Raw genomic sequence first — 16,351 nt, forward strand, 5'->3', positions numbered from 1 at the left:
TTTTAGTTTCGTCAATCCATAGAACGCTTTTCCAAAAATTTACATTTTTATTTAGGTGCTGACGAGCAAACTTCTTCTTAATCTTTTTTTGATATTCCTTTTGAAATCAAGCAGTTTTTTTCTCGCAGTACAGCCCCTAAGATTTATTTCGCATAACCTCCTTATGGTTGAGCCTATAATTGCTTAATTTTTACCAATAGGACCCGAGATATTCACTATTCAATAAGTGACAAATGATTTTGGTTCTTACAGGCACTCCTGATCTAAAAGTTCCAATATCTCGACTCCTATTATAGGGATTTCATTGTTTTTTCATAGGAGCCTAAAATGGCCTCCAAAGAACCTATATATAATAGCTATAATTGCTTAAGTTTGACCAATAGGACCCGATATATTCACTATTCAATAAGTGACAAATGATTTTGGTTCTTACAAGCACTCCTGATCTAAAAGTTCCAATATCTCGACTCCTATTATAGGGATTTCACTGTTTTTTCATAGGAGCCTAAAATGACCTCAAAAGAACCCCTAAAGCCTATAATTGCTTAATTTTGACCAATAGGACCCGATATATTCACTATTCAATAAGTGACAAATGATTTTGTTACTTACAGGCACTCCTGTACTAAAAATTCCAATTCCTCGACTCCTATTTAAGGGATGTAACTGTTTTTTTCATCAGAGCCTAAAATGGCCTCCAAAGAACCCCTGGAGCCTAAAATTAGGTAATTTTGGCCAAGAGGACCCGATATATTCACTATTGAATAAGTGACAAATGATTTTGCTTCTTACAGGCACTCCTGCCCTAAAAATTCCAATTTCTCGACTCCTATTATAGGGATTTTAGTGTTTTTTTTTACAAGAGCCCAAAATGGCCTCCAAAAAACCCCTAGAATTTATAATTGCTTCATTTTGACCAAAATGACTCGATATATTCACTATTCAATAAGTGACAAATGATTTTGTTTCTTACAGGCACTCCTGTACTAAAAATTCCAATTTCTCCACTCCTATTATAGGGATTTTCATGTTTTTTTCATAAGAGCCTAAAATAGCCTCTAAAGAACCCCTGGAGCCTATAATTGCTCAATTTTGACCAACAGGACCCGATATATTCACTCTTCAATAAGTGACAAATGATTTTGCTTCTTACAGGCACTCCTGTACTAAAAATTCCAATTTCTCGACTTCTATTATAGGGATTTTAGTGTTTTTTTCATAAGAGCCTAAAATGGCCTTCAAAGAACCCCTAGAGCCTATAATTGCTCAATTCTGACCAATAGGACCCGATATATTCACTATTCAATAAGTGACAAATGATTTTGTGCCTTACAGGCACTCCTGTACTAAAAATTTCAATTTCTCGACTCTTATTATAGAGATTTCACTGTTTTTTCATAAAAGCCTAAAATTACCTCCAAAGAACCCCTGGATAAATTAATGCCATAATCTTTTATTATTGGCCTTCGTATTTGGCTGGAACTTAAAAATGGATTGGACTTACTTATTCGTTGAATTATTTTGTCCCTATATCCAGATGTTTTTCGAGGATGGAGAGCTCTGTTTTATTTACCATGCTTTGTGTGCTTCTGTAGACCTTCTGGGCGTCATACACTATTTTTCTGGACCAACCTAAATATTTGCTGCATTTTTTACTTATAAAGAGATAAAAAGATAAATATTTTGTTATTGCTCATTTTTTGTTTTGTTCTTGAAAATAATATAATATACAAGGTGTGCTATTTATATGGCCAGGACTGTATTAAGTTAAAATATTAACTTAATAAATCTGAAATGGAAGATATTAACCACTCAAATGAGGTTTTCCATAGATAATGTGATCAAATAATTAACATATAAAAAATCTTACGAAATGTATTCAGATTTACCATCGCTAAATCGGCGAAAGTTTGTAAGGTTACAAAATAATTTTGTTAATTATGGCTCTAAATTAAAACCTGAATAAAATAAAACAAAGCCAGTTAGTTACCAAGGAAGAAGATAATATTATGAACGTATTGGCATATTTTACTGCATATCCACAAGCTTCAATTAGAAGTGCTAAGGCTGATTCAAGTTTGTCTTATTATTCAAATATTAGCCAATCATGAAATGCATCAATACAAGTTCACCCAAGTTCAGATTTGGAAACCATAAGACTATCACAGAAGGATAGAATTCTGTGAAAGTATTTTGATCTATATTGTTGAAGACGCTAACTTTCAAAGAAAAATAATTTGGACCGACGAGGCAAAATTTTTCAGTGTGGGAATTTTCAATAGAAGAAATAATCATTTTTCGGCCTTATTTATATCCACAGAAAAATTTAGTTTCAATGTATTTTGCCTTTTAAAAGATAATCAAGTAAATTTTTTAATTTATGATAAATCACTAAATTCTGTCAAATTTTTAGAAATTTTATGAAGTGTAAGTAGTTTTTTTGGAAAATCTGACATTACAAGATCTTCGTACTTGGTGGTTTTAACTTGACGGAACCCCGCTTCACTGTGGAGACAGTGTAACAAGAGAAGTGTAAAACATGTTTGATTATAGAAGGTTTAGGCAGCATAGCATATGGCATTGGCCAGCGAGATCGCCAGATCTGACACCCCTTGATTTTTATTTAGGGGTAATATAAAGAAAAGGGTGTACGCAACCCCAATAAACAGAAAGAGGAGCTACGTCAGCGAAATTAGAAGAAAGCGAAATTAGAAGAGCGATGAATATATCCACCAGAAAAGGATTTTATAAATGTTTAGAGAAGAATGGTAGTCATTTTGACAATTTCCTGTAATAATACTTTTTTTAATTACTTTTACGTATAAGCCTTTTTTATCCATTGGTTATAAATCTAGATACAATGTCAAAACAAAGGTAAAAACACAAAGTCACGGTCGCATCAAATCCATATAATTGGCTTTAAAAGCTACACTTGTTTCGCTCCTATCGAAGCATCATCAGGCCTAGACCTACACAGATCACATTGCACCGTTGCAATGTGAAGCTTTAAAAAAAAATTATATGGATTTGAGACCGTGACTTTGTGTTTTTACCTTTGTTTTGTTTTCGTTTGGTCTCTTAGAGAAAAAATGGATGATACGTTTCTATTAGATACAATGTGTTAACTGTCTACATGTTCTTGTTATTATTTGAGCACATATTCCTGGCAAATAAATAGTCCCATCAAAACTTCATTTGAGTAGTTAATAATAATGTTCCTTTTTTTAATATTAAGTTTATTATAAAACATAATGGTAATACTCTAACTAAAATTGTCACTGTCATAACTAAACACGACACCGTCATATATTAAACCGTTTGGACATTTTTTACAGCTAATTACCTAATTTACAAAATAAAAATATTTAAAACTATCAAATTTCACGAAAATAAGTATTTATTTTTAAAATGCGGCTTCTTAGGTATAGAAATGTATTATATTAAATTAAAGGTATTTTAGCTGTCTATTAGAATTTTTTTTTTTTAAATTGCTATAGAGATAGGTTTAGGGAAGTATAATTAAAAAAGATTTAGAAACAAACAGAGAATCAAAATATCTGAAATATATACGATGTTCCATTTAAAAAATCATAGGTGGTGCCATTTTTCTATACAGGGTGTAACATAAGTGATGACTTTAATTTTTAGGGGACTTTAATTTTTTACGCACTACCTTTGGATGATTCTGCATGCGATCACACACCACCTCGATAAACTCGCATGTAGCTATAACCAGTCCATCGATTCCCGTTTTAGCTTCCTTAAAAGACTGTTCTTGACCAGACACCAGAGCTTCGGTAACAGACAGTACACACCCACAAGCTAATCCCATAAGTTATCTCTAAGTAAATTCAAATTATAAAAAATGCTCCTTTTTTAAATGCCACACCCAATCTATCCGAAAAGGCTTTAAATTTAATGAAAATTGTTTCAATTCCAGGTAGTTTAGCCAGGGAGTTCATTTATGAGTTCTGAGGCTACTGGATTTATTTTCTTGTTTCAAGTCTATTAAATTTATTATTTCAGGCAATTGGCTTTTAAATTCCAGGCAGTTGAACCAATTCCAGGCATTTTTTATTTTATTAAGATCTGAGCTATGGATTGATTTTTTAATCCCGGCTAGACTAATATTTTAGTTGTAGTTGTAGTGGCTATAAACAAACTCCTTCTAAACAGGGCGAAAAAAAAACAAAAACCAGTCTCTGTCTCAACACTCAACTCAATAAGGTCAACGATCAAAACGGTTACGTGTTTCGCTTAAAGAATTAAGCATTATCAGACGTAAAAACCTAAAATTAACCTTATTGTAAGATAAATATTTAAAAAAATGTTTAAAGAATTTTTAAAAGCATTACCTGAACGGTGAAATCCAATAATACAAACACACGCTACCAAAGAACTATATGATAACACTGGAAGTAAAATCGCCTAACCAAAACAACATATTTTTTACAAAAAGAAACATAAACAATTAAAAATTAAAAAAAACAAGTTTAAACTAATACATTTCACATCTGCTTATTATAGGCAAAAGCATTATACCCCTGCACCATCGAGAACTGACATTTTATTTAGAAATCAAAGAGAGTAAGCATGAGACTAATTAAGATTATTAAAGATGAGACTTGGCTAGAAGATGAAAACACCATTTAGGCAGGTTTGAATGGATGTCTTTCTCCTGTTGATAAAAGATTAGCAAAAGCAGACTTGGTTTCTGTATCCCTAAATTTATTTACAAGTCTGAAGTACTGTTCTTGTATCCTAGTTGACACTGTTTTTCCTGACTGTCCCACATGAAAATCTGGACATTGAAGGCAATATATACGAGATTTAGAGAAAAGGTCTGGTTTATCTAAGTCTAACTTAAGTGAATTAACTGTCTTAAAAGCTATAGTAACAAAAGGCTTAAAAAATTTGGCTAGTTGTTAGGAAATACGATCAAAATAACTTAAACATCTAAAATTTTAAAAATTGTGTCATTTTTCGGAGGATAAATAACATGTTACTATAGTTTGTATCTATTATAACATTTAAAGTAAAGCTTGTACAATTTGTTTAAAGGAAAATTATTATTTAAAGCTATGGTTTTAATTATATTGTATACTTTAAGAAAGGCGATAAAATAGAGAATTTTAAAAAAATGTATCACAACACACCCCTTGCCAGGTTAAAGTTGTGGGGTTAAAAATTTAAACAAAAATGGTTTTTCTAAAATCAAAAATCGACGGGTGCGAGCGTTTTTGTTTTGTAAATCAAGAACCTCTAAAAACTATCGCTAAAAGTATTAAACAATGGTCTGGTTTCAAAATCTTTGACAAGCTGTCATACTGCGAAAACTCAAGTTAGCAATTTCAAACTTGGCAGTTGTAACTAGAATAAAAAGCCCTTTAAAATAAGGTATCACTTGACCCCCCACTCCTATTTAAGATTTTGAGGGTGGTTGCAACTCTCTTCAAGAGGTTGATGCTAAGGGGTTAAAAGTATTAAATAAGTAAAAAATTGTCCTCCTAAAATCAAAAATCGACGGGTCCGAGCATTTTTTAAAATTTTTTATGAAGGGCCCCAAACCTTGCTGGAGTGTTTTCGATGGGATGGTATAAGTTTTCTAACCGTATTTTTTTTTGCCTTACTAAAAATCATAATTCCTTCAATTTATAAACCACTTTTCCTCCTGACCCCCGACTCGAACTGCCTCGAACAAATCCTTCTACGGGTCAAGCAAATAGGCTAAATCTGGAATAGTTCTCATATTGTGATAAACCATTTTTATAAATTAAAAAAATTATAAGGTACATACACAGCTAAGCATTGTAATACTCCTCTCTTAGCACCCTTTTCTATTCGAAGGATAATTCAAGTTACTGTAAGGTACAATCCTGAAAGGTTTAACCTTTTCATTTCTGCGGCAATATTATGTGGGATAAAGGCATACTTAAGCAACTTAAACATCGTACGCAGTTATATTCGCAACAAATGTAAGCAAGCCTAGAATAGCAAATGTTCTGTCTTTACCTTCTGGAAGCTGACGATCAGAGTTGTTCCAAAACTATACAAGACATTTCTGAGATATCCTGTATATGTTCCTCTGACATCAAACATATTTCTAGTTTCGTAGAAATAATAGGAAAATACGAAAATGTTTTAATAATTCTCAGATATTACGAATTCAATATTTTGAACCCGTATTTACGGTACACTATTTCTGATAATATTCGAATTGAATGTTGTCCTTTGTAAGGTCAACCACCTTATTATCAAATCATACGTAGTTGCTAATTTAGCTTATTTGTTCCAGTGCCTAAATGCAGAATGTCGGACAGTTCGGCCCAGGAACTGCCAGTGCCCGCCCGCCGACGCAGTTCGTACCATCAGAACCATCGGTAGGTGCCATCATCATCTTCGCTACTGATTTTTACCTTAGTACCATTTAGCGTTTAGTTTAGTCGGTTACGTCACCTTTGGTGAGCAAGAACGTGCGCGAACGATCGCTTTTTTTTTTGAATCTCGGCGGTAAATAATTTTGTTTTTGTTACGTGCGATTTGTTTATTAAAGTGTTTTGTTTGATTCGGCCATTGAAAAAAGAGAAATTTATAAATATTTTAACATTTTTTAAGTGATTTTTCTTATGGAAATATGTGATTTTGTGAGTGGTCAATTTAGTTTAGTATAGAAAAGTATGGATATACTTTTGCCACCAATACCGACTGTGGATTTGAGTTCCTGTATCTCTTTAGATCTCTTTGATACGGAGGTAAATTCAATTTGTAGGACGTTATTTATTTATACAATATTACTGGAATTGACTCCAGAAATGCAATAATTAATATGCAGCTTCTGAAGAATAATTTCTTAAATTTTCTAGTTTAATCATAGTTAAATAATAATTTCATAATAAATAGGTATATATAATAAATAGGTATCCAAAATGTTTCTAATTATTGACTATGGCCCCTTTTCCGGGTCCGGTAAAGTTAAAGGGACGTCTAAAAACCGATTTTTTTTTTTGAAAATTTTTACATAGAATGTTGAGTTTAAACATTTTATTGTTAAAAAAGTGAGGATGAAGTAAAAAAATGCGAAATTTTAAAATTATAAAGGATTTTCTACTTACGTTATAATTCACAATTACACCCGGCTAAACGACACTCTATTTGCGACTAGGCATCACGTGGACCATTATATATGCTATTAATTTAAATTTAAAGCCTTAACAGTAACAAAATTTTGTAACTTAGAAGGATTTACATCACTTCTTTAGGTCATAAACACAAATTTTCACACGCAAATCAGGAATATCAAATATGTAAATACGGATTAATTCATAAATAAAAAAGACTGTCAAAAGTCACTTATGTCAACAAATATTATTTCTTAGGAGTGGATACTGTACTAGTACGATTATCGTAATTTTCTGTCCCGTCTCATTATAGGCAAGTATTTGTTTATTTATATAATCATAAAATATGCATACAAGGCGGGCGCACATGTGGAGTTGGGATTGCCAAAAGGGATTGGAACCTTGGGTTGGCGCCTTTGAGTCGTTTGAGCCCTACTTAGGGAATGGGATAAGAGTTAGAAAGTAGGAATTATAGGCAGCCCCGTGTTTGTGCCTATAATTCTTATGCCTTATTCCTATTCCTAATGCCTATAATGATTTTAAAGATATTTATTGTTTTGACTATAAGTTAATTTACATTAAACCTCATCGTTATTATTAACCTATTAATAATTAAATATCTTAAATTATGTTTTTTTTAATGTATAATTATTATATATTAAATTACATAAAATATCAAATAATTTAAATAAATAATACCTATTTTTTAACACCTGATAAATGTGTTTTGTTCACGTAATTAAAAATCTAACTATATTATGCCTTTATTATCTAAAATTGAGTCCACGGCCAACCCATCTAACTAAAAAGTGTTCCAGACAAAACCAAAAAATACTACTGGGGATATAGTCAAGCCACTACCATTTTTATCAATAAGGTTGTTGTTTTATTTTTCTTGTGTGTAAATTCCAAAATATGTAATTAAAAGGGGTACAAAGCGATAAAAAATGCTATAAATTTACAATTATAGCCTTCAAGAAGTTAGAAAATTATCCCAATATATATATTTTTTAATTATAGCAAAATCAAGTGCTAAAAAACCTTGTGCAAGATGGCAATAATTACGTATTTAACGTATCTAGAAAAACCTTCATAATTTCCAAAGTTTTGTATTTTTTCCAATCATCCTCACTTTTTTATCAATATTTTGACCACACTCAACATTCTATGTAAAAATTTTCAAAAATCTCATTCATAAAAGAGCTTAGTATGAAAATAACACTCATTAAAATTTTTCAAAATGAATTTTTAATAATATAATGCATATTTTAGTTTTTTTTATGCAAATTATTGATGGTCTTCTGAATTTCTCATTATCATCGGTGATAAAAAAAGGAATATAATAAGTTTTTACAAAATCTCATCAAAAATAACTTTATGTATTTGCCTAGGCGAGTCAAGAGGTTTTAGTCGGTCATCTGAAAAAATGCAATTTGACAAATTAAAGATGCTTAATTTTATAAGCACAACTGTCATGAAAAAAGCTAGAGATATTTACAGTAAAGTAAAAAAACACACGATGTTGTTTTATCATGTATTTATTTAAGGGCCTTACCTATTTTTACGAAAATAGCATAAATAAATTACAATAATATTTTATAACCTTAGAACTAGCAATTATTACTGTTTCGTACAGCCTGGAGGAGTGAATTTACGTATACTAAACTAGATTGATAAGAACCTTATAATATATTATATTAAAATTATTATTTTATTAAAATCTAGGTTCACAGATGTATTACTATTTACCACTCTGGCTGATCAAATAATAAGACTATTGTACTTAATATTTATTCTATACAGAAAGGTTAGTTAAAAAGTTGGTTTGACCTTGTATCAAAATACAAGGTCAATCCAAGGTCTAGCAATATCTGCCAAAATGTATATTGAATATAGCAACTCTGGAGAATCTAAAGAAGTAGTATGTTATATATACAGGGTGGTCCATTTAACTTGAGACATCGCAATATCTCGAAAACTAAATATGTATCCAGAAAATGTTTCATGTGAAGTTTGAATGGTTTCCAGGGGGCCATAAAATGACGTCATTGGTTTGACCTTGAGCGGGCGTCTTCAAGGTCAAATGAAGGTCAACTTCACTTTTTTGCATAGAAACCTCTATTTTTTTTAATAGTATCTGACTTCGTTAGCGTTAAAAAATAAGTAACTTTCATCTGACACTTTTTTACATGCGACCTCTCCTTTTCAAGATGTTAATTCTTGATTTTTTTCTTTGAATTTTTTCCTTGACAATGACATTTGCCCTTGTAGGTAGTATCTGATGATCTATCAAAAGGAGTGAAAGGGACGATAGAATTTTATTATCAACAGAGTCGAAAACTTGAAAATAAAACGTACAAAGTTCAAATAAAAGAAATTGAAACAAAAAAAGTCAGAAAATTATTTCAATAATTGTTCAAAGCGTTGACCTTCCACTTCTATACATTTTTCGACTCGCTTTCTAAACGATCGATGGACAGTGCAGCATCTGTTGAGTTATCTGCCCGCAAACCTCCGTGATTCGCAGCTTCATATTTTCGGGAGTCGTTGGTGGCTCGCGATATACGATCTCCTTCAAATAACCCCATAGAAAAAAATCAAATGCGTCAAATCAGATGACCGTGGCGGCCAGTGGACTGATCCACCGCGACCTATCCAACGTCCATTGAAGTCACGATCCAACACTTGACGCGCAACGCGTGAATAATGTGCAGGACAACCATCATGCTGGTACCACATATTTAGTATCACTTCAAAACACACATCTTCCAAAAATACTGGTAGAATCTCCAGCAAAAAATTACGGTATTTTTGGCCTGTAAGGACACCATCAATAAAATAAGGTCCTATGACTTTATCATTAATGATGCCACACCAGACATTCACAGACCATAACCGCTGATGTTCTATCGCTCGAAACCACCTGGGATTTTCAACTGCCCAATAATGCATGTTATGACGATTAACTACACCATAGTTTGTAAACAAAGCTTCATCGGTGAATAAGACGCGCAGAAAGAAATTGTTATTTTCATGCAACTGATTTTGGGCCCATTCACAAAACAACACTCGATTTTGGAAATGATTCCCGTGAAGCTCTTGATGTAACGACAAGTGATACGGATGAAACTTGTGACGTTTCAAAATTCTCAGGACACTTGTTTTGGAGATTCCAGAAGCAGAAGAAATTGATCGTGAGCTGACTCCAGGATTATGGACAACTGCAGCTAAGACGGCAATTTCATTATTTTGACTGGTAATGCTTCTCTTTCGTGATCGATTTATCGTTCTCACACTTCCATCTTCTATAAAGTGGTTTACTACACGATAAAATGATGCTCGCGATGGAAGTCGCCATTGAGGATGTCGCATGGTATACAGTTCAATGGCTATATTAATATTCCGTTCAGATTCATCATAGATAAGGACCATTTCAACTTTTTCATTTATTGTTAGGCATTCCATAGTCACTCAACAAAATAGTCAAATACTTGATAACTGAACGAATACTGTGAACCAAAATAATCTCTCATTTACTTTATTCATCAGTATTTATTTACAATCGCCTGAAATACCTGAGATAAACACGTGAGATCTGTTCACTATAGAAAATTTTCGCATCATAACAACTTGCATTGATCAACAATGCCTTGTCACAACAATATTGAAGAATTGCTGAACCAAAGCTATTCCTGTTTCTAATGTTATTGTCAAGGAAAAAATTCATAAAAGAATCAAGAATTAATATTTTGAAAAGGAGAGGTCGCATGTAAAAAAGTGTGAGATGAAAGTTACTTATTTTTTAACGCTAAATCAGATACTATTAAAAAAATAGAGGTTTCTATGCAAAAAAGTAAAGTCGACCTTCATTTAACCTTGAAGACGTCCACTCAAGGTCAAATCAATGACGTCATTTTATGGCCCCCTGGAAACCATTCAAACTTCATATGAAAAATTTTCTGGATACATGTTTAGTTTTCGAAATATTGCGATGTCTCAAGTTAAATGGACTACCCTGTATATTAACACTTATATATTTTAAAACCAGCAGGAGGAAGACGAAAAATCTGATACAAAACTCTCTAGTCATAACGGAAGTTATCAGAATGATCAATTTAGGATTTGAATGCTAGGTATTTCGGGACTCTCCGGCGCACATATTCCAAAGTGTGAAAAACGCATAGGCCAGCAAAGATCTGATTAAAGTACACTAAAGCACATGTATAGCAGGAATTTTTGTGAAATCTCTTGAAAAAACCTATAGTCATTCTAAGGGCTTTTGATAAAACTTAAAGAAAATATATAATTCCGAGATCCCTCTTTGTTGTCACATTTTTTGCTCATGAACACATAGCTATAGGGATATTGACCTTTACAATTTGAGATTTCTTGGCCATTAAGACCTTTAAGACCTATATGATATATAGCTATGAATATATTTCAAGAAATTACACCCCTCACTTACCGCCCCAAGCTACCACTTAAACAATCAAGTGTGATTTTCATTCATTTTCCCGAATGTCAGTTTTTAGAACGATCCCTTTTCCGAATTGCGAACGTTTTTTTTTTTCGAACTATTGTGTTGTATTCCCGAACAATATCTTTCTCGAATCACTGTTATCTCGAACAAAAGTTCTCCTGAAGCTCCATTTTCCCGAAAAGAATGTTATCCGAACTTTTAAATCATTCGGGGATGTAAGTACTGAATAACCCAACCGTCAATTAATTTTATTACTAGATAAAATAATATTACTCAAAAATTCGGTAAATGAGAAGCTCAGTAAGAATAACATTCGGGAAAATGACAATTTGGAAAAACGAGTGAAAACGGCAAGGGTATCCCATTATCTAATCATTAAATATGTCGAAGGCCTTGATAAAGTCGGTGTAGATAGTGGGAACCTCTTCACCCCTATCCAAGACGTCCGTCAAGTAGTCCAAGTAAATTAAGAGATCTGAATGCCAGTCCTTGACGTATTATAATAGTAGGATTCAATTTTGATGTTCTTGTTTTTGATATTCTGTTACAATTTTCTCAAAAAGGTTTGGAATAAAACATTTAGGTTGCATACTGGTCTATATTTACTTACATCGCTCTTGTTACCAGCTTTATTAAGTAACTCGTCTTCCAAAAATCAGGATGGACACACACTTATATTGTTATTTAATAATTATAATATATAATGATTTATTACTCAAAATATAAACAATGAGTGAGATAAAACAAAACTGCATGATTTAAGTATGCTATCTGGCTCTGGACCCTTATTAGCCTTCAAATTTCATAATATATTGTAGAAATATTTATGTGGCAATTACTAATACTATTGGTGGATAAAGATTCAGACCTAAGATAGGTTTTGGTTGAATAAACCCTTTTAAAGCAATAAGCAAATAGATCGGGTAAGTTGGGACCAAAATAGTCTAAAATGTCTAAAATTATAGACAATTTCTTAAGGTGAATCATTTCCTCGTCTTCTAGAGTTCACACAAGATCAAAATTTACTATTTTACTGTGCTCAATTAAACTTGTTTCTGATTCAAAAACATTGTTTTAATTAGACTTTTGGAAGGAATTTACATTCTGATAGTAGTCTAGAAATGGTAATATAATCTTTAGAACCTGGCCTGTTGAAAACTTTATGGAATTACGTTTCCGTTCCGTTTCTGGAATTACCAAACTTAAGAGCTGGAGAAAATCACTCGAAAAAGTGCCAGCGGGACATCCGTTTTAAATTTCCTACAATTGTATAACTAAATAAGGTATTGTGCTAAAATTTTTTCACTAAAATATAAGTTGTGAATTTTAATAAATAATTCAGTCAAAAAGTCGAAAATTATGTATTAAGTAATTATTATTAATAAATAAGGTATATCATAAAACACATTCAAGAAAATATTTAGGCAATCTTGTTAAAGCACATAATTTCAAATAACCTGACCAAGAAGCTCATTAGTTAGGTGGAAACTTGCTAAAGTAAAATCATAATAATTTTGATCATTATATCTACCAAATGATTGATGTGGTCTCTCGAAACCTTAATGGTTGTGTGTGAATATGGATAGTAATTATCCTGTGAAATCCGAGCATCAATCAGCTGCCGTGATCTTTGCAGACTACTGCAAAGCACTGTCAAAAAGAAAGAAATCAAATCTAGATTATTTTCTAGGTAAAATTCAGAGATTGGAGGAACACAAAGTCAATGGTCTCAGATTATGTTCATTTTTTTTATAATTTTTTTTTAAATATTACACGTGTTTTGCCCTAAGGCATCATCAGAAGAACATTTAAGTTAAAATAAAAAAATAAATATATATGAAAATATTATTGACGTTCACATTATATCCGGTTTCAAAACTAAATAAAATAAAAGTAAACGAAACAAGCAGAATGAGGTTAAGTTGAACGGGAGAATGGAAATAAAGCAAAAAGTAAAATATGACTTCGAGAATTGAACCAGCGACCATCGGGTTCGCAGGCAAACGCTAAACTTACGTGCTATCCAGGTCTTGATAAAGACGGTTAAAAATTAAATGCAGTTCAAAACTGAAAACATCATAACAACAACAAGACAGTATAGGATTCCTTTTTGCCCTTGTGACTTCTCTAATAAGTCAAGCTTCTTTCGTTTGGGGCACTCATGAAGGATTTTTACATTTGTCGGGATGGATGGAAAGTGTTTTGAAGACAATAAATGGCTTGTAAAAGCCGAGTCTCGGTGATTTCGGTATTTTTGTGTTTGTTATATTCTCCTAAGTGTTCCTGCACTCTCGTTATTATTTTCGTTCCAGACTGACCAATGTAAACGGCATTACAGTCCCCGCAGTTAAGTGAGTAAACTCCCGATTGGGTTAAGGGTTCTTTTTTGTCTTTAAAGTTTACGAGCATGTTAAATAATGTGTTGGAAGTTTTGAATTCTATCTGGAATTGTAGTTTTTTAAAAAATTAGCCACTAGGGAGGAGATACTACCAAAATAAGTGAGGCAATGAAATCTTGGATTTTTAATGCTGGTGTTATGGATAAAATTATAGGAGAGCTTCTATTTGTTATAAAATTTGAAATAAATTTTATTAATTATGCTTAATGGAAACCCACTATTTACTGCAATTTGTTATTAATTTGTATTAATTGTAGCTAATTCTTTTTGAAAGGCGCTTGCTGAAATATGGTATTTTAAATAACCGGTAGAAAAAGGAGTTGAATGCAGCAAATTTATGAGAATAGGGGGAATTAGAATCATACTGGATAATGTTGTCCGTCGAGGAATTCTAGGTAGTTTAGAATATTCTTCAACTAGTATAGGTTATGGAAACTCCATAAGTCTGACATCACTTCTATAGATTTAACCTCTTAAGAGCAACCACCCATTTCGCTGGTGGCTCGAGTTGGCAGAAGACAACAAACAATTGCGTTTGGCAATAGTCTTCTCCTGATTCCCGGACGCAAAATCGACGTTTTCGTTATAAGTATGCTGTCTTTTATTCCAAACAGAATAATAACATAACATAACAATATAACATACCTATTCAAAGCATGATAAGCAAAAATTGACACCTGGATGGTGACTGTCAACAGAAACCAGAAATCGTCCACCTTATTCACCTGAACACCATCAGAAGATGTAATCGCAAGATCAAGTAGAACATTATTAAGAATTCTGATATGATTTATTTGACATGAATTGTTAAAAAAATAAAAAATTTCAGCGTGCCCAAACAGACAGAAAATTAAATTTTCAAAATTTTCAAAATTTCAACAAGTCGCCAATAATAATAAACAAACTAAAACGCTTTGTAGCCTCGGCACCTTTGAAAAAGACAAACGAAATGTATGACCTCAACTTCTGGCCAAAATTTGTAGGAGTAAAGGAGTTTGACTTTTCAATACATAAGGATTTCCTAAACTCTGGAACTGGATTTTTTAGCGTAAATCAAAATGAATCATTTTCAAATGATTAATTTTGGTTAAGTCACTTAGATTCAAATGTTTTTTCAGTTATGCATTTAAGTGTCCAATGTATCCGAAATAAGATTTTAGAGTTTGAGGCTTTATGTCTTGATTTTCTCAGTGAGCACTGAGTGAAATATGATGGAATCGGTACTTTCAAATTAGACAATTATGTTTGTCTTTTACACTTAAAGTAGATGTACTCATATACATGGTCGAGTGGCAATCTTAGCAAAAAATAAACATGAAAAGGAATTAATATCTCGGGGTGATATCTGTAATTTATCATTAGAAATACAGGATGCGCCAACAAGGTGTACGGCTAAGATAGCGCCTTAACTATACGAGGTAGAGCAAAAAGTTCTACAGCAAAGTTGTAGAGTTGACAAAAACCTACGAACTAAAAATATGTTTATGTATTCTGGGTGTGTCACAAAAAAGTTACTATAAAGTATGATTTTCTTTTAAATGGTACGCCCTGTATATTATGGTACTAAAATGTGAGGCAAAAAGAGTACTTTGGTATAACGTTTTTAAAATTTCCATGCGGCGTTGCAACGTAATTAATTTTTTTATGTTATTTTTTGCCTTTTAGAGGGTTCGTTTAAAAATCATAATTAACTTAAAATGTATTCTGCGCCTATGAACCTTGTACCACAGTTAGTGTAGGGTACCTTCTCTAGGCTGACTATGATAATTTGTAATTTTTTAATACAGGGTGTTTTTAAAGAACGTTCAAACTTGCTGAAATTAAATACGCAATATCTCAAATTTTTCAAATGGAACACCCTGTATATTTTTATCTAATTAGGTTTGTCCCTCAAATACCTTCATTTTTTATTTAATATGTCCTATAGCTTAACCAAGTACTTTTTGAGATATTTTCACTTTTCTGTAAAATACTATGCATAAAACGGGTATTCTTTAAGTTTTGATCAAGATTGCTTAGAAACATGGGTTTAAACGTCAAATAATAATTGTCAGATTATTAGTTTTATGACAGCAGTAGACAAGACCAATGTTTTTCTTCAAAAACCATTTTAGAAATTATTATCAATAAGTTAGTTAATCGATTTTTAATTTTTATTGTTCATTTTGTAATCAATATGAATTTTCCTCGTGAGGAATTTGTTGATATTATATATGCCCTTGGAGCTGCTGAAAGAAATAGCCTTTTGGCATCTAGAATTTATGCGCAACTTTATCCTGAAAGGAGACATCCCCAAGCACGAGTGTTTCAAAAACTAAAAGAAAGATTTGAGAGAACAGGAAGTGTAATTTATG

At 32.1% G+C, this 16,351-nt stretch overlaps 1 protein-coding gene across 2 annotated transcripts in view; it reads left to right on the plus strand.

Moving 5' to 3' along the window:
* LOC126738282 (uncharacterized) overlaps positions 1–16,351 on the plus strand; it is a 134,417-nt gene that overhangs the window by 87,068 nt on the left and 30,998 nt on the right. The window contains exon 2 of one of the 2 annotated variants that reach the window (XM_050443533.1): positions 6,296–6,380. In XM_050443533.1, coding sequence (XP_050299490.1) covers positions 6,303–6,380 — 78 coding nt within the window. In that variant the 5' untranslated portion in view covers positions 6,296–6,302. Of the gene's footprint in view, positions 1–6,295; positions 6,381–6,465; positions 6,753–16,351 lie in introns of those variants that run through there. The other variant, XM_050443534.1, reaches the window with a different exon arrangement.

The sequence above is a fragment of the Anthonomus grandis genome, chromosome 7, assembly GCF_022605725.1.
Source record: "Anthonomus grandis grandis chromosome 7, icAntGran1.3, whole genome shotgun sequence".
NCBI classification, from domain to species: Eukaryota; Metazoa; Arthropoda; class Insecta; order Coleoptera; family Curculionidae; genus Anthonomus; species Anthonomus grandis.